The sequence below is a fragment of the Lepisosteus oculatus genome, chromosome 9 (genome assembly GCF_040954835.1).
Source record: "Lepisosteus oculatus isolate fLepOcu1 chromosome 9, fLepOcu1.hap2, whole genome shotgun sequence".
Classification (NCBI taxonomy): Eukaryota; Metazoa; Chordata; class Actinopteri; order Semionotiformes; family Lepisosteidae; genus Lepisosteus; species Lepisosteus oculatus.
This window is the reverse complement of record NC_090704.1, coordinates 5014866-5041255: the sequence shown is the minus strand read 5'-3', so window position 1 is coordinate 5041255 and position 26390 is coordinate 5014866. Positions and strand designations below refer to the sequence as shown.

The 26390-nt window shown below is 43.7% G+C and overlaps 1 protein-coding gene across 1 annotated transcript; it reads left to right on the top strand.

Annotated features, from left to right (window-relative positions):
• On the top strand, window positions 1–26390 carry LOC107078340 (ERI1 exoribonuclease 3). The gene is given in 5 exon segments (XM_069194425.1): window positions 1–57; window positions 644–758; window positions 4916–4974; window positions 13266–13382; window positions 26355–26390. Coding segments are annotated over 5 exon segments (384 nt in total).

The following is a 26390-nucleotide window of genomic DNA, read 5'->3' as shown; positions in this document are numbered from 1 at the left end:
ATGTTCAGAGTGAAAAAGGTGAAGCTCACGAAAAGTCACTCGTGCCCATTGTGGCAGGTAAGTGGGGGACTGTTATTATTTTGAGCTGCTTGGTCCCCAGTGGCCTTGTCAGGATTGTGGAAATCATCATCTTCAACATGTACCGGGACATTTTAGCCAAACTCCTGTGTCTCCGCCAGGAGGCTCAGACCAGGCGGCCACTGGACCTTCTAGCAAAGCATACATTTTAATCGACAAAATTCATATTTCACTGGGGGGAATGAATAAATCCGGAGGGCACTGTATACAGAAATTTGATTTATTCTGAAATTATTATAAAACAAATGCAAAAAGTTATTTGTTTTTTTCATATGCAGGTCTCCTTTAAATAAACGCCAAGAAATATCCCCCTAGTTGAACCTTCCCTCTTCCTTTTTCCTCTTTCTGTTCACGTGTTAAAGAATATGAAGTGTGAGAAAATCCTCGAGTTTTAATTACAGCTCACATAATAAGCAGCTCCAAATGAATATTCAGTTTGTGTTGAACATAGACCAATGGATTTGGATACTATTCTTTTGAGTATAAGTATTAGCACTGTGTTCATCTGTTAGCTGTTAATGAGAAAAATTAATGTTGTGATCGGATTTTTGCCCTGCCTTTGGAGATAATTGAATTTCCAGTTTTAAAGCTCAATGAAAAGACCATGGAGATCAAATCCATATTTCACACCTATGTATAGCCTGTCTGTCACCCACACATCTACCCCTTGTGCATGCAGGTGAGAGATCCATGTTTAAGTACTTCAGTGGTGTGCAGTCTGTCTTTCCTGCTGCCTGTGATCTATCATTCTGTTGAGACAGGAGACGTCAGGATCTTTCTGGTCTCTGGAGAGGTCTTGGGGCTTTTTGTTGTCTTGTGGGAAAGATATGACTGACTGGCAAAATTGAGCATCTGTAAAGGTTTCTTCTTCTTGCATCTTCCCGTGTCAGTCCCCTGGGGAAAGGAGAACTAAATTTCTGCCATGTTCCTGCTGTGTGCTGCTCACGACCAACTAAGCATGTTCTCACTCCTGCCCTGCCAGCAAGAACCAAAATATTGTTGCACCCCCCTCTGAAATTCCAACCGTGACACTTCTGTCACAATCTGATTGGATTTATTTTCCCAATCTATTCTTGAATTGCCTCCTATGTCACGATCGTAAACCCCTCCTCTTAAGGACGCTCCAGCCCTTCCTAGTTTACCTCTGATTTCCTGCACCTGCCTCCTGTTCCAGTCTCCCCTTTAGAAGCCAGACGCTCCTACCAATCCAGGCTCAGCTTTGGAAGATGGATGACCGGAAGCCCGCCCACCAGCGAGTCCAGGAGAGGCTCGACTGCACAGGCTTCGCAACGGCGTCCTGACCATCTGGGTCTCGGGCTGGGAGCGCCCGGCCCCATTCCCCAGACCCTTCGCCAGATCCCGCTCCGGCTTTTAACTCTGTCTCGTCTTCGTCACGGATGGACCACCCGGTTCTGGACATCTGCCTTCACATGGATTTCCCTATGAACACCCTTCAGACTTGTTTGCCTGGACCATGCCCCCCCCGAGCACCGGCGCACCTTGGACACGCCCCTCTGTTCTTCCAGCTTCGATCCTAGTTCTTTTTTTCCCCGTGTTTGTCTCACTCACTCCCCTCCGGATTGGGCCGTCTGCATAGGGTCCTGAAAAAACGCTTCCTGACATCCTATCCTTAAAAGAGAGTTTCGTGCACCTCTGTAGAGACACGATCGATGGAGGCTGGAAGAGGAAAGAGAGAAAGAGAGCAGAGCTCATTCAAGAAGCTCCACATCAAGACTGTCAACCTGATGTCGTTGCACTTTGGTAGATCGCTTGTCAGTTGCCTCTGGCCAACCACGCTGACAGTCTGAATCTGCAGTCTGCCAGTGTCAAAGTGCTTTGTGTGACCTTGCACACAGATCTTAGAGAACTCATACAATAGCATCTCACCATGATCCCAATGTTGCAGGGACTAAAAGCCTGCTCTTACACTGTAGGAAGGGACAATTATTAAACAATAGACTGGACAGCATTCAATACATTTAATACTTGAGACAAAATATGAACTGGTTACATGTCCACACTGTTCTTTTAAAAATTAGATTTGTCCTATTGTTTCAACTAAATCCGTGTTCATTTTTCCCAGAAAAAAAATCGGAAAAAAAAATCATACAATTAGTAAAATCACTGAGTGATAAAAGCAAACCGGAAAAGCAGCTATTATTCTTGACTTCAGAGCAACCTTTGTGGAAAAGGTTATCAACAGACACCAGAGCAACACCATTCCAGGTTTCAGCTCATTGTGGAAGGAATCAGCTGAGTGCTTCAGGGTTGGTCCGGGACTGTAGATCGGCGGTATTATGAAATGGACAAATACCCAAATATGGAAATGAAGCGGCCCTCAGCCTGTTCCTGGGCTCTGTCATTTTCAATGGCCGGGTTTATTAGGCTCCATTGTTGAGGTCTGAAAGCAGACTGTGATTATCTGCCTGTCCAGTGTCACAGCACAGCTCTTATCAGCACCCTGCCATTGTGCTCTCAGTGATGGTGTCCAGATAAGACGGGCTGAAGAAGAGAAAAGGCCTTGATGTTGACACAGAAGTTATTAGTGGCCATTCAGGATGGCAAAATGTGATCGTCGGAGGAGGCTGGGAATTTGCTTTTCATCTTGGCAGTTTTTTAAACCAGGGATGCGCTGGTCCAGACCTGAGATATGCAGGGCACTGCAGCCTCTGAAAGCGCGGGAAGATCTTTATGTTTTCTTTCATGTTAAAGAAGAGCTTAGCCTATAGCCTATATTAATGAGCAAAATGGAAAAACAGTAACTGTCACATAAGATCAACTGGGGTTTGGGGCTGGCGTTTAATGAACGTATATAGGAAATTTAACGACAGATCAAAGTGCAGTGTTTTCTCAATTACTCGTATTACTTGTATTATTTTTTTCATCATGGTGAAGCCACAGATAATCACAGTTCTCAACACTGCAGCCTGCAAGAGCTTTCCTGGGTAGTTTTGTTATTGTTGTTGTAACAATATATGTGGATGAAAGTTACCTCTTCACCATAGAAATGCCAGATGGATCACTTCTGGGGCAGATGTTGATTAACATTTACAAACACCTAGTGCAGGTATCGTAGATTGGATGAATGCTGATGTCCTTCTTCTGAGAGGAAAGAAACTAATCAGCCTTTGGATCTGAATGCAAATTATTAATCGCAACAGGTCTTGCTAGTTGCAATCTGACTGTGTAAGAGAACTCTAAGAACATAAGAACAAAAATACATTGTTAAGACCAACAAGCCCATTCGGTAAGTTGTTCATTGAGATTCAAGAATCTCATCCAGCTGTTTCATGAAAGAAGCCAGAATATCAGCTTCAACAAACATGAAAAGCTATCTTTTCCATTCTTCCACAATGCCCTAAGTAAAGAAATGTTTCCTGCACTTCCACATAGATTCCACTTCTGTTCTCTGTTTATAAAATGTAGGTACCTAAAGGAATGTGTATTCAGAAATAAAACTGTGTCTGAGCAAGGATTTTCATTTCCTCATTTGGGAATGTATAGCAAAGATCTAAATAGAAAACGAAAACAATTAAAACTAAGGCTATCCATGTTGATCTGAAAGAATATGTTTCTGAAGGTAACTGCATTCTGTGGTGTCTGCTGGATAACGGGGCTCTAACTAAATGCTTTAATTCCGTGCTGAAAGAAGAATTAAACCAAGTATCATAGAGGGAATGTCTATCTGTAGTGAAAGAATGCTTCAACTTACTGTAATTTGAGTTTCCAAACTATCACAGTTGAATCTTGGGTAAAAAATGGGTTGTCAGAAGTGCACCTAGGAAGTTCTTTTAAAAATCCGTACAACATTTTGGACATCTTTAAAGTCAGACTTCAGTTAGCTGTTATCATCCACTGGAAATCACCACTCCTGGAGTTTCACACAGCGTTGGTTGATGTAAACCACTCAAAAAACAGGCAGTGAAATTAATGCAGGACTGGCTGTGCTTACAGGAGCTGTTAGTTTTGAGTCTTCCTTATACAGTATACTGTTTAAAAAAGCAATAGCAAAGTCTGTAAATGTATTGGCCTTGGTAAATTAAATCGTAGTTTAATATTAGCTTTCCACATGTGTAAAACTGTGCCAGACATTATTAACACAGTCCTTTAACATTCTCCCTCAGTTGCTAATTAGACCTGCTAAAATTAAAAAAAGTAAATAACACAAGCACCTTAAGGTAGATTAACTCCCTGAAATAGGAATTTCTTCCTAACAGGTATATCATCTTATTAAAGGGGGAGGAGAACTCATTTTCTGTGCAAACTGAAAACTAAATTAGTACATGAAGTTCCAGAGAGTCATTAAACATAATTAGAGTTTAATTGCTGGTTTTAATCTCTTTGAGAGCAAGGGTGCCATGTCATATGCATATAGTGCACAGTCATTAGCGACCCCTTTTGGGCTGATGGGGCAGCTGCAGCAGTTAGAGGATAAAGGCACTTTGGATTGTACTGAGATTCTTGCTTCAAGCTTTGCAAATCCTGTGCTTTTGATGCCACATAAAAGTATAGGTGACGAGTTGTGTTGCAGTCAGTACCATCACAAATCCACCATGTTTTACTAATCTCTAATTTAATTCAGTGACTTCCTTACTCCAAAAGGGTAATGTGTGTTTATATCAGCACCTCTTGAGCTACAGGAATGCATTGGTGTGGAGCCTGGTCTTTGCCTTCTGCACATAGAAAGCAAAGGATGTGCCTTTGCACCAACATCCACAAGCACAGCATGTAACACCGGCTGGACTGAGAGCTGTAACCTGAGACCAAATCACCTTGTTCTTAATTTAATACAGTTCAATGAGCTTCCCTCTTGCTGTTTGTGTTTGATTGAAACGGTTCACAGGGATCATGTGGGACATGGTGGATGGTGAGAACACAGTGCAGCAAACCCTGCAGGTATGATGTGACCTCTACCTCCTGCCCTTTGACCTCAGGTCCACTGCCCAGAGTGCTATGTCTTGAGTGATGGTGCTGTGATTACTGCTTCATTGGAATAACATTGTCTAGCGCTGCCTTGACACATGGAAGAGTTTATTGAACTATTGATTATTTTTAGCTGTATCTGTTGGGGGGTGGGAGGCCTGACAGGAAATCCAGCATGACATTTGTACTGTCCCTAGTGTTGACCAGATCTTGGCCTGTCACTGACAGCTAGTTGGCATTTCATGGTGTCATTATTTAAATGTATTTGAAGTTTTGGTGACCGTACTACTAAGTGAGCCAATCTGGGATGACTAATCACGTTTGTACCCATCACGAACAGCCACATTTGAAAGCGCTTGGCTAATTTTGAAAAACAACACACAGCTGTAGATTTAATTTGTGCTTTTTAAACAGGCATGTGAGTTACCCATTGCCTTTATAGCACACATTGCGAGATCTCAGCTGGCCGAGTTGTCATTTTCCATCTCCTGCTGCCCTCTAGAACAATTCCCGTTTATGTGCAAAATCCCCTCACGATTAATCAAAATGATGATGAAGAAAATGCCGAAGATTAAGGTTATTGGTAAGATGACAGGTAAGTTCCATGTGTTACGTTTGGATGATGCTTCTTTTCCTTTATGTTGGCGATTTATCAGATGGTGGGTGAACAGATTTCAGGGAAAGGGCTGTTCAATCCTAGTGTGGACCTGTGGAAAGTGGGCTCTCAAGGGGGCCTGCCTCCTCTGAGCTTTGTGGCACGCATCTCACAAGACCCCCTGCTATTGTACAGTACTGCCTGGTTTCAACTCTTTTTATAGGTCTGTTGGGTGAACTAAATGGTCCCCAGATAAAGGCTCTCTAAAAAAAAAACTCATCTTTGCTCAATAGCGTCTTGCCGTTGCAGCTGAAAATACTGAAATCTCTAGGCACCACCGCCATACTCTCAAGCGCTGGTGTGTGTAAGCATTCTTCGGTTTAATTACACACGCCCGCGTGTAGCAGAGCGCAAGCATCCGTGAGGATTCACAGGGCCCAGACCTGAAAGACAAGCGAGCGCTGAGAGGGAGAGTACTGCGAGTCACAGGGAGTACATGAAGAGTGAAGTCTTGTTCAGCAGTTAGGCGGGGGAGAGAGGAGGTAGGAGACAGTGTATTAACGTGGAGAAAGGGAGTGTGTAACTGCAGTTAGAGAGTGTGCAGCATGCGGGAGGGAGGCCCAGACAGCAGCAAGATGGAGTAGCAGCGCGCAGGAGATGAGCTGTCTGGTGGTGACAGTGTGTGACAGTCCCTAAAGCAGGCAGAAATCAGGAGTGTGACAGGGAATACAGAGGGCTGCATTATTGTTTAAATCATTGATTGCTTCCTCCCTCCAGCCCTGATATCTTTCCCCCTAAAAAGAGAAAAAAATCCACTTTCCTGCTCTTTGTAGTTATTTATCCCATATCTCTGTGGCTGAGTTCAAGTTTCTGTGTGCCTGTAGTGTGCTGGACTATGGTTTGTTTTAAATGAAAATTACATAACTTTCAGCACAGGTACACACAGTAAGAATTCAAAACATTTTTGCCGCGCTAAGGTAAATGTACCGTACAAACCAATGTTACATTTCTCATATAACACGGAGAATATAAATGAAGAAATGTAGGATAGTGGTAAATACTTATTTAAATTCAATTAAAATTCAGAAAAATAAGATTAATACAACTGTTTTCAGCTTCACCAGATAGACTTGAAGTATAGCCTGCAATATCATACATTGTGCAATTGTGAGAACTGCTGATTTTGAGTCAGCAGGTCCACAGAGAACATTGTATTATAGATTATGTTAATTCAGAGGGGCTATTTTAAATTTGTGCAGCCCTATATTGTTGTGAACCTAATGCAACAATCAGATATATTTCATTATATAAAAAGATGTATTAAATGACAGCATTATTGAAGGTACAGATGTTGAGTTCCATTAAGCCTTGTGCTTTCTGTCAAGAGCCGTGACACACGGAGCCACCTGTTGCCATATATGGTTTATTTATTTTATTTTGCACAATTAATGTTATGGTGTGTGATCACACTGTGACTCCCGAAAATGTGCAGCAGATTGGCAAATGGCTGCCAAGCTACATAGTATAAGAGTGAGGTACAGTAGCTCCACTTTGGTGGCATCGCCCTCTGTTCACTAGGGAGTTCCAGACTCAGGAAACATTTCCTTCTGTCTTTGCCCCCTCTGTCCCACGGCATGATCCTTAATCTAGTAGATTTTCACTGTGTTCAGTGACATCTTCACACGGCTGTCATTGTTGGTACGCCTTTGCCCATAGAAATCAACGTTGATGCTCGGGAAAAAAAATCAGAATTGTAAAATCTGCATTACAATTGTAGTGCAGCCCTAATGCATATATTATCTCTGCAGGTTCAGAAAGGGGTTAATACGGCAGAGACAGGCGGTGCAGACGCTATGTGCTGTGGACTGAAACAGACATTACTGGGGCTGTTTTATTAATGACCTTCAATCCTGTTTTGAAAGGAAAGAATGAAAGAATCTGAGAGACTTCCTAATATTGATCCTTCTCCTTGAGTAGCATGAAGTTTGCAGTTTATTTGTTGGGGAGCAGAAAAATGCAAAGTATGTGCAGTATTGCTGTAAATAAATTATATCACTTTGCCAGCTGTACTCTAAGGAGTGTCCTCCACAGAAATAAAAAGTCACCCTTGTTTTGAAAGAGAGAGAAAAACCCAAGCTCCTACATGCTGCTCATGCTGCTCCTAGCCCCCCTGCCCATGCTGAAATGCTTAGCAGCAAAGTGGCTAACAGTGAGGTTTAGTGACAGGCAGAGAGCTCCCTTCTCTGGCAGCGTCTCTCCTCCCCTGCAGGCAGCCTGTCTCTTTGTTAGCGGAGAGGATGACAGTGACGTGACACTCTTAAAATAATTATTAACAAAACGCACTGCTGACTGCAAACAGCCTGCTCTCCTCAATGATGTGTCACCAGTGATTAGCATGGGTCTTGCCATCTCCCCAGCGCTTGCAACAGAGAGAGGAGAGAGAGAGAAATAAGGAGAGAGAGAGGGAGAGGGAGAGAGGCAACCAGGGCCTGCCTGCGGAGACGCAGACACAAACACAGGAAAGTGACACCTGGCTCCATCTCCTTCTGTTAAGAGACATGCCCTGTCATCAGCCCCTCAACTGGGGTGCGCCCCCAGACATGAGAAATCCGTGCTGTAGGTCCAGGGTGGAAAAGTGTGGGGGAAAGACAACCTCACCTTCTAACCTTGCTTCAGTAGACATCCAAAGGTTAAACTGACAGTGACATTTCAGAGCACCCAGCCCATTAGTTTCCCATAGTGTGAGCGAATTGTAGAGGCTGACTGTGCTTAGATAGACACAAGTGGAAAAAGCCTTACTGCTGAAAGTGTGCAATAGGAGCTCGAGAGACACGGAGACACTTGTACCTCCGTGGAGCAGCACGTTTACTGGTGCTACCAAAAAGGAAGTTGGGGGACCCTAAAATTTGGACTGCCTCATTGGCATTTCAAACAAGGCTGAATGTCCACAGCATCAAAGCAGGGACATTAACGGCAGAGTTTGCATCTCTCTTAGTGGCACGGGAGTCCTGCCAATACCATATCATGCAAACTATTCGTGTTTTGAATAAAAAAAATCACTATGCATCACAATACACAAAAAAAAATGGAAATGGGTTTTCAGATAACCCAGCGGGTCGTAATATGTCATTCTACTGCTTTAAAAGAAAGATCCGAAGAAAAAGAATGCAGAGGACTGGTGATAACTGACTGAGCAGCCGTGCTGCAACATCCTGCAGTCTGGAGAAAGCTGATTGTGTGGCTGTGTGTGGTGGGGTTGTGCCTCAACACCATGTGTGCTGTGGGTTCTGAGCTGCTGTGCTCAGGGCGGGTGTCTAGCTGGCTGCTGGATGGGATTGGATGACAGGGTGACAGTACAACTTTGACAAGCTCATACAATATTTATAGATGAGCGAGAGAGTCACTTGCTTGACCTCAGGGGTCAGCCAATTAACTGGAACACACTTACATTTTCATAGGAATTGGCCAGGGCCCTGGAGAGCTCTGACTGCAGAAAGGCACAGCTCCATGCCTGCTGGTTCTCCTTCACTGTCCACGCAGCTGCCTTTTTTCATCTTTATTTAGTTTTTTTTTTGTATTCCTGAAGCTGGAAAACCAGCAATAAGGGCTCAGCTGCTGCTTCCAGGAATAGTAATAAGCTTGTGTTGTGATATAATGCATATCATGATGCGCATTGTAGGATGTAATACTGCTCATACTGGAGTCTCTAATTGACTGCTCTTGAAGTCCCCATGAAAAATATGCAAGTGTTGTTTTTTTAAGATGGCCAATATAATAAACTAGGAGTGTTATGGTAAAATTGCAGAGATAACACTTTTAGGTTTTATCAATAAGGGTCTAACTAACTAAGGATCTATAGATACACAGTTATGTTTATACCATCCATAGCCTAACACCAGCACTGCAGAATAGTTGAATATCTGTTCCACTCGAGCTTAGTTCCTAGTTATAACTGCCTATAAACAGTCTATTAACATGTTACTAATGAGGTTATAATCAGTTACATACCCCTCAGTTTATAGTGAATTGATGATTGATAGAATGTCTAGTAAGCTTTTATTTTTACAACTTACAATTGTTTTTACAACAATCTAAAGTGTGACCATTGCAGATATCATCCATGAGTAGAAATGATTATTGAATTACAAAATAAAGATAAATGCTGCTCTATCTTACTGCATAGTTAAAACATCCCACTATTAAAGTACGTCCATCTTTACTGGGAACATAGTAAGTTTTGCATAGTGTGGAATTTGTTAACTTATAGATAGGCTAACCCAATCATATATACTGTATAAAGCACTAATGCTATTATCATGATATACTGATCATTGAAATAAATTCAACACCCTTATCTATGCATGTGCAACATGTTTTTAACAAAATAAAGTACAGTATATGGATTTTAGATAGTTGCTAAATGCTTGTAGCATTTAATCAATATCAATAATCTCTCAACTGTTAAGTGAGAGAGCTGATTGGGCACTGGTGATGAGGTAATTATAAAAGTCAAGCTTGCTGAGAATCAAGAAAAAATACATAAAAGAAACAAATGTGCCCTGTGTATTAAGAGAACAATGCCTTTGTGACTATGGTATTAAGGAGGCTATATAGTGTCCAAGGTTGATAGGTGTCCACAGCCAGCACTATCTAACCAGGAAAGGTGATGGTAATGAAACAATGACAATAAGGGTTTCAAATAAGTGGCCATGATCTGAGAGAGCATCATTCTGGATGGGGAGGCCGTGGGCAGGAGTGTCTAGTCACTCCAGATCTCCACTTGTAGTGGCTGATGGTGGCCCGAGTGCGTGGAGCTACACTGCTAAATGTCCTGGGACCTCAACCTGCTGTCCTTCCTGTGTGCTACTCTAGTCACAACAATATCCTTACAGTGATGCTGTGGATGTCCTGTTCATCAGACTTGAGCCCGTTGTACTTTGGTGTGATGAGTTGCGACAACAGACATCTAGGGCTCAGAGATGAATGAACCAGCAAAGATTTTTACTAGGAGAGGAATTAGACAGGATTCCATGAGGAATTTTGCAACCTGGTGCAAAGCCCGTGTCAAAAATATACAACTTGTAGTGATTCCAAGGGTGGTCTCCTTCCAGTAGGTGGCCTACTGACTTATAGTAGAGCCTCTATTTGTCAGCCCTCTTGAGGACAAATATTAATATTTCACTGAATGAATTAGTTAATGAATGTATCTATTTCATATGAATAAATCATCAGTGCTATTGCTACAAAAATGTGCTGTCATTTTCCTGACAACTTTTCAGTTACAATAACTTTGCTGACAATTGCAGTTCTAAGTGATAAATTTCTTTTGATGATTTGAATATGTTTTCAAAAGGAGCAGGTCCTCACTGTCTTTGCCAGCTTCCTGTCTTGTGTTTCTCAGTGTTATGGCCTGACAGGGGTCTTCCTGTTTTCACCTTGTTCTCTCTGAATAGGAAATTTTATGGTCTGTTTTGACATTGCAGAAGTTTCCTCCCTCCTCTCTTATAAATTCTGTTCCGTTTACTTGGGCTCATATTAATAAATGATGATTAATCTTTTCTTTAAATGGACGGAAATTTGATGAATGGTCACAAAAGGAGACTGCATTTAAGCAAGTCAATTATAATAAGGTAAAGCCAAAGAACGCAGACAATACGTGCTTTTGGAAAAAGGTATTACAAATTTTAGAGTACCGATTATCAAGTCTTTAGTTCTTTATTACTTTTCTTCTACAAAAAGAACTGTGTTTTCAAAGGCACACTTTAAATCAGAAGAGGAAGATGCTCAGGGTCTACTGTTTTTGCTAAGTATTAGTAACATCCCGTAATAAACATTTTTCCTTTATGTCAAGTTGCAGATCTTGAGATCTTTACAAGTTTTTTTTCTGTCCACCCCTATATAAATCATTAATGAATAATGTGTTTAAGATTCCTTTTCTGCCCCTGACATGATGCCACAGTTCACACCACAGAAGCCAGCATGACTTTGAAAGCAAAATACAGCCAGTTTCAAAATTAAGTATGGCTACAATGTTTTAGTCATTTGTATCTCCATCTAACTTGACTCAAGGTTACGCAGGGAAATTGGCATCAGGAACAGCAGCTGACAAATAGGAATTCGACTGGGAAGGATATGTAAAGAACTTCACTCTGGGTGATAATTGATGAGAATTAAAAATTACTCCAGGGTGTGTGCCAAATGGGCTTCTTAACTTTCATTAATCTGGCCTCACACACAGGGAAATAAGAGCAGAAAAAAAGAATGAGAAATAAGAAATAAGAACTCACAGGGTTTAACATTTTTACCCCTGTTCTCCTCTCAGCCTTTGCTGCGTCCTTCAGTGCCAACTCTGTCTGATAAAACAGGTCACAGAGGGCTATCTGCACAGTCTGAGTTATCAACAGGTAGTTGACACAACAAGGTCTTTATATCTTTCTGGTGACATTTTCCTCTAATTGTAGAACTGTTCTTATCAGCGGAGTGACTGGAGGTCATGGGCAAAGCGTCCATGTTTTTTTTTCCCTTAAATTTTCGTTTTTGAAATCTTGCACTCTCTTTTGTCTTCTCTTGTTTTCTAGAGATGGGCTGAATGTGTGGTCAACGTTACACTTAAGACATTTTGTTGAATCCGAAACTACAGGCTTCTTTTGATACACCACTAGAGGAGTCCTTTAATCGATTAGCTACTAAGTACTAAATGAGTAAAATGAGCTAAATGGGCCTCCTCTTATTTGAAAGCCTTCTTGTATTCTTATGTGAAGGTTTGGTATGACAATTAGATAATCTGTTCCTATATTTCTTTAACACAGCACAATAGCCGGAGGGCATGAACTAGTATTCTGCATGTAAATAGGCAGCGGTACAAATTGTGCTGTAGATCATTGACGTTGCTCTGTTCTTCAGCTTCAAATCAGGTGTGACTTCCACACAACACAAACCATGTGAGGAATGTGGCTTTATCGGGGAATGAAACCTGTTAGTTGCAAACGGCCTGTTTTTATCAGCCTCTTTAAATAGTCATCAGCGCACTAATCTGGAGGTAGATGGTTTTAAGAGTGGTTATCAGTGAGTGGAGTAATGGATTGATCCTGCCTATCTGCGGCCACAGCCCCTCGTACATCACTGTGGTTTTCAGGTCCTCTCCGTTCCCCGGGCAACGAAGAACGCCTCCTTCCTGAGAGCCTGTCTTTGTTTCTGATTACCTGCTGCCCCAAAGCTTTCCCTGTTTCCCGTGTTGTTTTCGCAGCTGCCCTCTGATGTTGCTGGCGGCGGGTGTTAGTTTTTGCCAGAAATTTTTTTTTTTGCTTTAAAAGCAACAGAAGAGTGCCCCATTGGCAAAGAAAGTCACGACACCTGCATACATTCTCTGCATGCAGACGAAAGTCCAGTGCACTGCAACACTGCAGCGCGCGAGTGAATGCAGGGAAATTGGATCGTTGGGTAAAATTGAGCACGATGGCTGGACAATGAGGTTTTAAATAGCCCGGCGGGGGGTTCAATGGCGAAAGCAGTGCGCGTGGCTTTCTCTCAGGTTTAAGGTGAGGTGCCTGGCTCCACAGAGCGAAGGCGAATTGAGTGGAAGGGCCCTAATCTCTTCACCACACAGTCCTTCCCGTTGACACAGGCTCTGAAAGCCGCTTAATAAAACACGGGGTTTTGTATTGTTGAGTGTGGCGGTAATAGAATCAACCTGCATTATTCCTTTCCTCTTTGGCTGCCAGGACAATGCCAGCACTTAGGAGTGCGGGCTCCTGATTACTTCAAGCAGTGGATTAATCTCAAAAAGGTACTTTTGTTAGCGGCAACAAAAAAGACGAACGCTGTTTTCCGCGGCACATTAATAGCCCGATCCTATTTGCATTGAAATGAGTTATTTTTTTTTTACGTCTTTCTCTTTCTTTTTTCAACCCTTTGCCCGCTCCCCAATCAGTTCTGGACACAAATCTCTCGTTCTATTTTTTTTCCCTCCTTTTTGTAAGGATCTTCCCTTTGTGTCCTTGCTAGATAGCAGGCGCTACCTTGACTGATAAGACACTTGACACTTGCTTATCTGGAGAGAGAGCACTTGCAGAATGAAGTGTAAAGGGACACACAGATGGCTGCTTGTAGGTTCTCTGAGGTCATCCTGAGGCATTAGGAGGCTGTTTCAGCAGACACTGACAGCGTACCTGTCCAATTTGTCACTGCACAAATATTAACGCCTAAAGGTGCAAATCCACCTCTCACAGTCCTGTCCTGGGAAAGTGTTCTCATTAAACATTGTTCCATACCTCCTGGCCTGGTGAAAACATACGGTAATCTGTTCTTCGTCCTTTGTAACAGGTAAACAGCATTATTCTGCAGCGATACAGAGTATTTCTGTCAGTATACAGTGCTGACACTGGGCAGAGTCTGTGTATCCTGTTTGAAAGCATGCTGTGGAAGCACAGTAGATATCTGTAGCAAACTAGGCTAATTCTCCCAAATGTTAGCTTCGGATATAGCCTTTTGGGTTTCCATATGGGTAAACTGAAACACTCTCAGAACTCTGAGTGAGACATCAGGCACCTGTTTGACATTAAGAGATCTAATATTTATTCTTCTTCAGCTTAGTGGCGAAAGCACAGATCAGGGCTCAGAAAAGAAGCTGTTAGTTTAATATGAAGAATGACAATTAAAGCCAAAATTCAATCCAGTAACAAATATCCTGTAACTGGGGATACAGTTTTTGTGGTGCCGAAGATGTTCTGCTCTACAAAAGCCAATGATAAAAACAGCAGATTTCAGGGATAATTATAATGATAATGATTAATTACATTTAGTGCAGGCATTTGAGTCAGGCAGACCCTGAATCCCGAAGTGCTTCATGCATAGCAGGGGACCCATTTCCTCCACCCTGATGCTCCAGCAGCCCCAGCGCTCAGCATGTCAAGGAGAAGAGTCCAAAACTGCTTCATCAATTGAATTAAAGGAGAACTTCAGGGAGGCCAGATTGTGGAAGCTGAATAGAATGCAGCCAGAATACCGGTGTTAATGCCCCTTCTCTTACAGAAAGGGCTATGAAATCGTCCCTGGTCAAGATTCTGGGGCACTGGTTTGGCTTATGGGGAAGAGCACCACCTACTGGACCACCAACACCACTTACAGCAGCAACCTAGTCTGAACAGGCCCCTCCCTGGTGTGAACAGCTGCAGCAGAGTGTTTCAGGCTCTTGCTCTGCTGACGGATGGCAAAACCCCGCATTTCCTTCACGGCTGCTGAGACTTGAATCTTGGCTGGTAACGCCATATGTAAAGGAACATTATCTCTGTCCCCTGCAGGGCGCTGAGCCCCTTCATGCTTTTGTAATTTAACACGAGCTGGTTTGATTCTCACCTGGAGCTGACCATGAGCCAATTTAGCTTTTACAGCATTGATATATTAACACTCTGCCGATCCCCACCTCTGTGGGGAAGGACAATCCACCTGATGAGAAAGTCACTGTGAGTAACACCTCCACGCTGGTGGGTTAAGAATAAGCAGGTGCCCAAAGGTCACAGCATGTACTGTATACATGCGTGTTGAAGAACCTCACTGCAAGCACAGCACACAATGTCTTTTTTGTATCTAATAGACCTATATAGTTGCAGATATGTGTCTGATGATAGAGTTTGGTATTTGCTGTATCGTAATATAGAGTCCAGCATTATAGTCTATTCTGGGATCTTTCTGTTCGCACAATATTGATATTACTCATTCAAAACATGTAATGGTCAGAGATCCCTCATAACTTTCAACTAGTTGAATGGAACATTATAGTGCAAACATTTCATAACCCATGGCTCTTGTTGTTTTTCCTATCAACAAGTGCTTTGTAACAACTTTTATCCTGTTGTCCTGTCCAGGTTTCCCCCTGGCCTTTTCCAGTCATGGCCTCCTAATAACCCCCCTCTCCGAACTGGCTTCATCACTCTGCTCTCCTCCCCACTGAGAAGAGCTATTGATGTTATTATTATTATTATTATTATTATTATTATTATTATTATTATTATTATTATTATTATTATTATTATTATTATTGATGCCTTCATCAGACTAATTCAATGACAAGTTTTATGTGCTAATTGCTTTCTATCCTTGATGGGGTGGTATGGTATGATATGTTATGTTGTGTCAAGTGTACTTAATCACAAGGCCTTCCTCTCCTGTTGCTTGCTGGGATAGGCTGGGGCTCCCCCACAACTCTGTGTTGGATAAAATGGTTGGAAAGGATGCTATTTCATGGACATTACGGTTCTTAAGTGGTGAGTGTGGAATCATATCCTCAAATGCACTTGCCTTCTCCTGCGTGAGGAATTCCGGGACATTTAGCACACAGGACAGGCTGCTCTCCCCTGGGGCTGGACTGAGAGAGAGTAACAAGTGGCTGAGCTGCAGCTGTGGTTGTGGTTATTAGAGTAATTAAATATCTCCTGGATGGACTTTAACTTTGACTTTAAACCTAATAGTCAACAAATACATAAAACCAATAAACTAATGGTGTGGGTAATTAACCAAAGCTGTAATTAAATGGATGACAGAACAGAGGGCTGAGAGTGCACTTACGTTGTTTCCCATTTGAAAAAAAAGAACTTCAACAGCAAAGTGCTGTCTCGTCTCATTTGTCTCCTTTTAAAAGGATTTTTCTGAGGATGCAATGCTGTGACACATACAGTAGGTTACAGTGATGTTTTCCAATCCTAATGACCAATCAAATAAAACAATCCCTTTATTAACAATTCTTTAAGTCTAACTCAGGGATACTCAACCAGCTCTTTCATTGCTGTATTAGTCCTTTTAGTTAACAATAACGAATAACGAAGGAGCTTGTTGTAGCACAATTATATATAGTTGTGGACTGAGGAGCTGCAGGCTGAACCTCCCTGGTCAGACCTGTTTTCCATGTGTGGCCACACCTGACAGAGCGGTACGGAGTTCTTGTTCGAAATGGCCTTGCTGGGACCCGCAGTGGGGTGTGAGGACGTGCATGCCTGTGGTGTTCTCTGCATGAGTGTGCGATTCAATTCATACCAGTGCGCCCATCACTGGCTGAAAGCCTGTCAGATTCCCACTCAGATTTCGAATCTTATGTTTTCTAATCAAATGCCAGAATAGTCTTTGTAGCACAATTTTAATATTTTTTATCTATAGAGATTTGGAATTCGTCCACATCACATTCTGCTACATATACTGCTACATATTCCTCAAGGAAGCTGGCGTAATTCGAAGTAACTGCTCTTTAATTGAATGTATTGAACCATCTTTTAACCTAAATAAATGCATAAGTGGTTCAATCGTTATCATATTGGGGTGGATTTTTCTTTAATCACCTCTAGTGTCGTCTGTTTATGAATGTCGTCTCCTTTCACGTCAGACTTCGGAAAGCTGCTTATTCCTGGGAAAGGTTGTGGAAGCCCAGAGCCTGTCCGGGAAGCAGAGGGCACAAGGGGGAGCACACATGCAGGAACGATTTAGGAATATCAGATTAAACCAGGCAGCATCTTTCTGGGATGTCTGGGGAAATGTCACGCAGGATGGAACGTGCAAACTCCACACAGAAGGAGCCCAGAGCAGATTTGATTCTAGGACCCGAAAGCCATGAGGCAGAAGCACTAGCCACCACACCACTGTGTCAACCCTATGTTCAATGCTAAATAAATCTGAACCAAAAGAGTTGTATTCTAGTAAAAGGAGCTCACTGGGTAACGTAACTAGAAGTGCTTGAAGAATCTTTCTTTGTCACCTTGAATCTCAGACAAAAGGAGGAGGATTTCTGAAGAACTGAGGCACCATGAGCAAGAGCACTCCGCCAGTTCCACATCTCTGTAATGGAATTTTTTTGTCCCCCCACCTTCCTGCAGCTGTGATCTGGGGCGAAGAAGACCAATATTGGGTCTCAGGTGGTGAGGAGGAAGAGGGAAGGAGAAGTAATTGAATTGTCAGAGTCTTAGCTTGACCCACCTTGCTGCACCCCCCAATCCTTCCCAGCAGGTAATGATCCCCAACGTCCGAACCTCCCTGCCCTCTCCCTTTCTTCCCCTGCCATGTTAACATGTGTTGCCTTTGGGGTAATCAGCGGGGAAAAAAAAAAAATATTACGTCCTTTTACAATTACCAGCTTTCGGAATATTAAAATGTCTGGCTGCATCGGCGGGGTTATTTTGATTGGTATTTTAACCTTTGACTACCCTATAAAGCAGCCGGCTCTCCGAGCCAATATTAGAGGGCTGAAATTTAATTCCGAAATGATTCCAGATAATAAGGGAGATGGATAATGTATGCATGAAGGATATTATGTTTGGGCTAAATGCAGTTGGGGCCAGGGCTTTGGAGTTGAATAATCACAGCGAGTGAGTTATAATCTGGAGGATAGAAATACCTTACTGTCAAAGCTGGGAGAAGATCTCTTAAATCAAGCAGGGGGAGAAAGGAAAGCAGGAATTGAAGCAAAGTGGGCCAAAGGCACTGCTGTGTTCTTTAACGAACTTTCATCAGTTCCTGATGTCCTTTTGTTCTCTATGTTGTCCCTTTCTCTTTGTGTGCTTTCTGTTCTATTTGTTTTGTTACTTTACCACCTCAGACAGGCAGGGGTCTGTGTTGCACGATAAGCTTCTTAGACGGCTTTAGCAGCAGACTTGCGTCTTCACAGAAGCCCTCGGCCGCAAGCGCTACTGGCAGAGTTTGGATCCCAGGACTGCAGAACGGACCGTCTTGCCTTGCGGGTTTTTGCTTGACCGAAGTAACAGCAGGTTTCAGCCAGAGAGGACGGATGACTTGTTAGCTAGCCCACGGCAGGAAAACAGATCGCAACTTCTGCAGAGGTGACATATTGAAGAAGAAACAAAGCCCAGGGTTGTTCTCTGTTTCTTTGAGTTTGACCCAAGGACCGGAATCGGCGGTAGCTGATTGAAAAGGGGACTTAATCATAAATGTATTGCCCCCTTTGTAAGGGATCCAGCCATTCATTTTCTAGCCTCTTTATTCAATAGAGGGCCACAGAGGAGCCTGTGCCTGACTCAGCAAACAGCAGCCACAAGGCAAGATACAGCTGGGCAGGACACCAGTCCATCACAGGGTACACACTGACACAAACACACAGACACTCACACCACAGCCAGTTTTCCCAGGATCTAATTATCCTATCAGTATGTCTTTGGAGGAAACCAGAGCACCTGGAGGAAATCCTACAGGCCAACATGGGGAGAACACACAAACTCCACACAGACAGCTGCCCAGGAAGAACCCAGAGCCCCAGCTCTACAAGGTTGAGGATGCTAACCACTGTGCCACCATGAGGAGTTTATATCCTCCATCTATCATGACAACTGGATCTCAGATTTCAAGTTCAATGTGGCAATTATTTGTTTTGTTTTTTTTTGCTGTCCTCCTTGGATTAGGCCTTAATGAGAACAAATCAAAAAGAAACCATTGCCTTTCCCCCTGACTGTTGTGTTCAAGGCCCTGGTTTGTCTTCTGAAAGTTCTGCGGCTGTGTGTCTCTCAAACTCTCACTTTCCCCCCTCTCCCCCTCTCTCTCTCTCTCACTCCTTTTGTTCTCCTCTTGCCTATTTATCACAGTGTGAAGGTTGAAAGAGATATTATTAATCCTGGCGAATGAAGGCAGGGTTAGTGGTATGGATCGCATTGTGAGAGGTGTAATGATAGCAGGCCTCGCTTGGCCAGTGGCCTGTGCCGCCTTGATGAATGGGGAGCAGTGCGAAGTGACTGGCGCTGGCTGGCAGGCTGCTGGGGCTGCCTTCCCACCAGCACCCCCGCACGCCCTCACCCTGCGCCACGTCTGCACGCAGACGAGGGGAGCACGGGGGCCGGCGCACACCTGATCTCCGCCGCTCGCCCTCGGCTGACTCCGCCGACTTCCCCCACAACTGTTCCCTCCCCCCAGCCTCCCATCTACCCCCCCCAGACGTCTCCTCCATGGTCTTAAAGGCTCCCCCTTGCTTCCGGGACGCAGCCCAGTCAGGTGCAGGTCTGACTTATCGCCGCCGTCGCAAGACAGGTTTTCTGTCGGCCAACAGCGTACGTTGCGTTTTCTTTTAACTTTTGCAACAGAAAAGGCTGGTTTCTTGCTGCAGCAGCTTTTAAAATGGCCCTATTTCGCCGGTTGCCTGTGTTCGAACCCCAGGGGCCCGGCCAGGTGTGTCTGGGTACTGAGGGAAAGGAGGTGGCTGGTGTACGGACTGCGAGGTGAGGGTCCCCACTTTACTGGGCGCACTGAGAACACGGCGAAACAATATGGATGCTAATAAATCTGCTTTTAACTGATTGTTTTCTCTTCCCTACCAATCCAATCTGCCGAGTTCTTCTTCTCTCATGCAGTTTATTCCTTCCGGCCTCGTCCTACTGTGACAAGCCCTCTGCTCACCTTGTTCTTTGTCTTATTCTCTGCTTGCCATTTCCATTTATCTCTCTCTCTCTTTCATTTTCTGCTTGGTCTCTTCCCTCTCTTTCCGTCCTGCTTAACGGGGAGCCTTCCTGCTCCCTTTCTTCATTTCCAGCGTCTCCATTACTCCTCGGATCATTTAGAAAGACTCATTTGAAGACAGAATATTTTTCATTGTGCTTGCATCAGAACAGGGCTGTGATATTTAAACCGAGGAGCAAAAAGTCCTCATAGTCAGTCACTAGGTTTCTCCTGTTGCATCTGCTATACCTATGTCACTTTTTCGTTCTAGACAAGCGTTCTAAATATTTAGAATACAACTTTCATGACGATACTTCTCTTCTGACACAAACTCTTATTTTGTTGAAACATTCGGCCTTGGTTATACAGTAGAGGCTGATCAGTTTAGCTGCGTTTTTTTGAGGGCTAACTATCACTTAGGACAGCAGTGAAATTCCATGAAATTCTCGCCTTATGGCAGAAAAACTCTTTCCCAATCAAAATTCATCTTCGGGACCACAACCGTTAGATTCAAAAGTTACACAGTTTTTGCCAAACAATTTTAAAAAATCTGCGAGTTATGGATGGTTTCTCTTAGAATTAAAAAAAAATTAACTGCAGTAGAGCCGTTCAGCAAAGGTCACCAATATTGTAAAAATAATGAATGAATACCAAACAAGAACTCCACTTCCCATCATGCTCTCTGACATCTGACGCTTGGTGTTGAGCCAATCATCTGCTGCCTCTAATGCTGTTGTGATCACAGCCTTTTTCCACAAGTGGAGTCCAAGGATTGTGTCTGAAAAAAGTTCCAAAGAGGGAAAGTTGGAGCAGCAGTACAGAGCCTATCCTTGTGAACTACTTCCCTATATCTCCCAGTCTTCAGAATATAAAGTATTCATCAGTAAATGAATTGTTAAATTGAACTGCAGAGTAGTCGAGATTCAATGAACACAATTAAATTAAATAAAACGTGCCATGTTGTTATTATTAATAGGTTATTACCGAATACTTCAAAGGGATTATCTACTTTTGTGTTTTCCTGAACTGACATTGCGGCAGAAGGGTCTGGAGTCCATCGCAACCATAAAGATCTTTGATAAATGATATTTCCAGGTGCAAAATGATGATATTTTACACATTTCAACACAACGGTTTCCTGAACGGTTGTGTTGAACGCACGGTCCTGACAGAGTCGCGCAAGGCTCTGAAACGAGAACAACGCCAGCCAGCCAGCGACTTAAAGGGTTTTTTTTTTGTAATTTTTATTTATGCTTAACAAAAGAACAAACATTACAATACAAACAAGAGTACATAGAACAATTCAAAACAAAAATATCGTCAGGGGTACATACTACTACATCAATTCAAGTTATGAAAAAAGATTAAACAAATTAAATGAAAATACTGTCCGCACCGCTTTCATATTTTTGCATTTCGCCCTTTACTTCCATTTTAAAATACTCAAACACAGGGTACCCTCCCAGACCACTTCATTTTATGTCTGTTATCAGCGACTTAAAGCTGCCGTCGCAGGAAGGAGACGGCACCCTGGCGCGGACCGGGCAGTAGCTGCGCTCCTGCAGGCGAGCAGTGGCGTTTCTGCGAGGAAACACGATCCCTGCACAGACGCATCACCGAGCTCCTCTGCTGCATTGGTCCGCACGGTTGTGGTCCCGTCACTTGAAACACGTGTCCCAACTTCTATTTCTGTTACAAATTACGCCACAGATAATAATTAATTAATTTGTTTTTGCCTTTCTTATATCTCTTCAGCTTCGGAACTCAACTAAACCCTGTACACAGTTGTGAAATATTACGCATTTCTGCCCGCTTGCAAAGAATCAAAAGGCATGTCTTTTGTGTAACACAAAGACGAATTAAAATGACACGAAAATTAAAAGTGATGAAATATAAAAGGGACAGTGTGCACAACTTCAGCTGTCAAACTACAAAATACTGTTAGTCTATCCGATTAACATTTTAAGTTGTTGCAATCGACATTCTCAGTTTGAAACAAAATTTGAAACCCAAACCTGCCCTCTGTACATTCTCTCCTGCTGTAACATAAAGCAATAATAATGCAACATGATTAGCATAGATTTCATATCACCCGATATATCATTATATTATTACCCCATGACAGATGTAATTGAAATACACTTATTAGAGCTGAGGGTCATGTTTCATTCAATCAGAGACCCCTCTGGGGGGAAAAGCAGAGGACTAAAAATAATCAGCAGCAGGAAATTACAGGGAAATAACAAGAGGCAGAGGTGCCTGCTAGTGCTCTCAGTAACAGGCAGCGGTGTTCGTTGTGACTCGGAGAGGAGTTGCACTCTTCCTCTCCCCTTCTCCTGTGCCCCAGAGCTACTGCTGAGGGCTGGCCAGGGAACGCACAGCTTCCTTTCAGCCGCTGTGTGGCTCTTGTACTTCCTTTACACCATCTGATCCGCCTCTGCAAGAACACGAGAAAGGCTACTAATGAGAGGAGGCTATCTAACTGTAGAAGTTCAGGTGGGGAGCTGGGTCAGCACGCGTAGTCTGCCAAGGAACAAGTAAGAGGTTTATTCCACGCTGAAGAGAGAAAACACAACGTTTCGGCTGTGAAGCCTATCTAACTGTCTTATTATTGGTCATTGGGATTATTGGTATTGGTAATAATAGTGATTCCATACACTTATATAGCACCTTTCTGGACACTCCACTCAAAGCGCTTTACAGGTAATGGGGACTCCCCTCCACCACCACCACCACCAGTGTGCAGCCCCACACTGTGACGGCACACCAGCTCTCAGTGGGAAAGAGAACAGAAGCCAGTTCAGAGATGGGGATTATTTGAAGGCCACTGGGAAATTTGGCCAGGACACCAGGGTAACAGACCAACTCTTCTTGAGAAACGCCCTGGGATTGTTAATGACCACAGAGGGTCAGCTTCTCGGTTTTCAATCTCATCTGAAGGACGGCCTCTTTTTTCACAGTATTGTATCCTCATCACTATACATAGGCATCAGGACCCACACAGACCGCAGGATGAGCGCCCCCTACTGGTCCCACTAACACCTTTTCCAGCAGCAGCCTTAGCTTTCCCAGGAGTGTCCCATCCAGGTACATTCCTTTAGTTATCAGTTTTAAATACACGTACATTTAAACTTCCACATATAGCCACTGGTTTCTGCTTCACTGTTCATTCCTTGCTAACATGTTTTGCTTCAGGACTGATGTTGTAATAATTACAATCTTTCAGACAGATAGTGTCCTCACCTACTACGTCAGAGCAGAAGTGTTAATTTATCTATACTGGGAAGGGCATAGCTGGGTTCCTTAGCTGGGCTAACACTTCAACACTTTATTTTTAAGTAGCTGAAGCACAGTTTTCCCTTTAGGTTTCTGAAACTATTTTATGATTCTTCTTACAATTAGTCAGAATGAAATAGTTGTCTTCAGAACTAGTTATTTCATTAAAGTGACTGTACCTAAGTTATTTAATACGCTGAATATTTAATTTTATGCCTGTGAATGTGTTTGGCATAACGCCTCTCCTTGCTAACACATTTTTATCTCTAGATGTACAGTAAAATATAAAGTTGTGGCAGTTGGTTAAGGACATTTAACTACACCTTCTGTCTCTGTGGATTTAGATCACTCTGGGCAGGATCTATCCACTTAGAAAAAGCAGTTATTTTAGTCTTTAATAAAATAGGGAGATCCTTCCCGTAGTTCAGTGGGAAAATGTCACAGTGACATTGAGAAGGACAAGTGAAGAAATTAGCTGCTTGCTACTCAGGTCCCACAGTGTGATGATGACACACATAAACCGGAGTGCTCTTTTCACCTACAGTACCTTCTTTGAAAAACAAAACCGTTTCTCATCCCGATGGAGCGGAGCGATGCCCACCCTAAATATGTTATTTCTAATCAACCTGTACTTTTTTTTTAAAAGAAGGGCTACACTTGGGCCCCACCAGCGCAATTTAATTGGAGACAGTCCTTGTCTTTCTCCCTGATCTTCCTGAAAGAGCTACAGATAGCCCTTTCCACCCCCATATTCCGCACTCTCACGCACACTCCTGCAACGTCGTGTGCAAGCCATCGTGTGCTGTATGTCTTTATGTATTTGGCGTGCAGCACACACACACACCGAGGAGTACAGCCCCATGTGAACGCCTGCCGCAGCTTGTGTTTGTGACAGGAGTGACAGTGCATGGCGCGGTCTGATTATACCGCCACAGTTTCCTCCATTCTGCTGGTCGCGGCGATGTAATTTCCAGCCGGTGATCAGTGTATGAATGTAATAGCGGGCTGTGTTAGGTGTCAGAATATTAGAAGCGCTAATGGAAAAAGTCCCCGATTCATATGGGAACACCATTACTGGAGACTGTCACAGCCCACTGGTCACTAAACTAATGGGGCAAAGTCAGAACAGAGCAGAGGGGAAAGGGAGAGAGAGGCTGGCAGCAGGGAAAGAGAGAGGGCTGAGGAGAAGGAGAGAGAGCGGGTGAAGTAGAGAGGAGGGCGCAGAAATTGGGGGTGAAGGGAGAAAGGGAGGAAGGAGAAGGGTCAGACGGAGGAGGCCGACGACAAACCTGGGCAAAAGCAGCAAAGGCGGAGAGACCTGCCGCAGCGGGGAAAAGATGGTGGGTAAACAGATTATAAGCTGGAGAGGGGAGGAAAAGGAAGGAGCCAGAGAGCAGGCAAAGGAGAGAGAAGCTCATTACGAGGACAGAGTGATAGGACAGTGAAGACAGGGCTGCGGTGATGAGCAGCAGATGCTTTCTAAGCAGGTGTAAACAAACAGGCTTCACAGAGGCTGTGGTGAGGCCTACGCCTGGAATCCTATTTAGGAATTTAGAAATGAAAACAAGCTGTCCCTCCAGGCTACAGGCTAGACTTGTGTTACAGCTTTTCCTGACACGTTCACATTCTGCCAGTTTATTTACAGCACAAAATCCACAGCACAATAGAGTAATCTTGGCAGTTTGTGTAATAAAGTGGAGGTTTGTTCCGAGCTGCTATAGGAGGTCTCATAAGCACTGCCAATTATGAGCTAACACACTCGACAGAATGTCCTGAGCCATCTGTGTCATTGGGCAGATGAATGATCACATACCTATGCTGAACAACTGCAGTGATACTGAACTCACACTCTCCAACAGCTGCAAAAGGCTAACTCTCGGTTTGCTTTCGCGAACTTAATTCCAGCACTGCATTTCCATGGCACTCTGGCTACTGCACATTGTGAAATCGTTAATATGCTTCAGAAATGCTGGAGGAAATCACTGATATCTTACGTTGAATAAGGTGCATTGAAAGAGCTCCATTCTAAATTAAAACACATATGCCTTATGTAGCTGTCAGGCCTGAAGCAGGCTTTCTGTTTGAACTGGGAGGGGTGGGCTGGCTGGATGATCAGAGAGGGAGTGGAACAGGCCCGAGTTTGGAGGAGCTAAAGTGATGTTCCAGCGGTATTACAAACCACTTCAGCAAGCAAACAACATTGAAAGGACAAACCCTGCAGAAGCAGTACAAATTGAAGACCTCGGGGTACAAGGGGGGTGTTATGCAGGAGAAGGGAAGGCTGTCTGGGTACTTCTGCTGCCCAGTTGTGGTGTGAAGACAGAAAGAGAAGAAGATCTTAAAAGCAGAATCGAAAAGCAGAGCATCGCACAAAAGTACCTTTGAGGCCTGTACAAGCAGAGCTCAATTGTTCTCTTGAGAAAAACCCCAGTATCCTTCAAGGAGGCCGTGCGGTATCCCCCCTCACTCCCAGGAAAGGTGTTCCTTCAGGAGGAAGGTGTCCGAGAAGGAGTCTTGCAGGACCTCGCCGTCATTTCTGAGCGGATTAACAGTGCAGAAGGGGGAGACAGGGGCAGTGCGTGGCGAACTCTCACACCCCGCCGACCTCTTCCGCGACCTCAAAACTTCATGATGGAAAGAGGGAAAGAGTTTTGGCCTCCGAAGGCACCCCCCATCACCACCGCCGTCCCCCCTCCTCCTCCTCCTCCTCGGAGGTTCGCCTTAGACCCCCTTTCTTGCCAGCCAGCCTAAGCCCTTCATCCTGAGAGAATCTCCACTTGTCCTGATCCGCAGCAAGCAGACAGAATATTACCAGTGAAAGCCACACTCGGTGTCACTCTGGCAATTGCTTTATCGTGCCTTATCTAGGAATATGAAACTGTGTTGCATGACATCTCACAGCAGGCTGAATAGATATGCCAATTCATTTTGCAGCCGGCGATTTGACAAGCTAGACTGCTCCTGTTGAAAGGCATCAGTCAAACGCTCCACTGTTGCCTGGGCTTTTCTCTCTCTCTCTCTCTCTGCCTCCCTCTCTCTCCCTCTCCCTCTCTCCCTCCTCCAGCCCGCTCTCCCAATGCCTTCCCTGCGCAATCTCTAA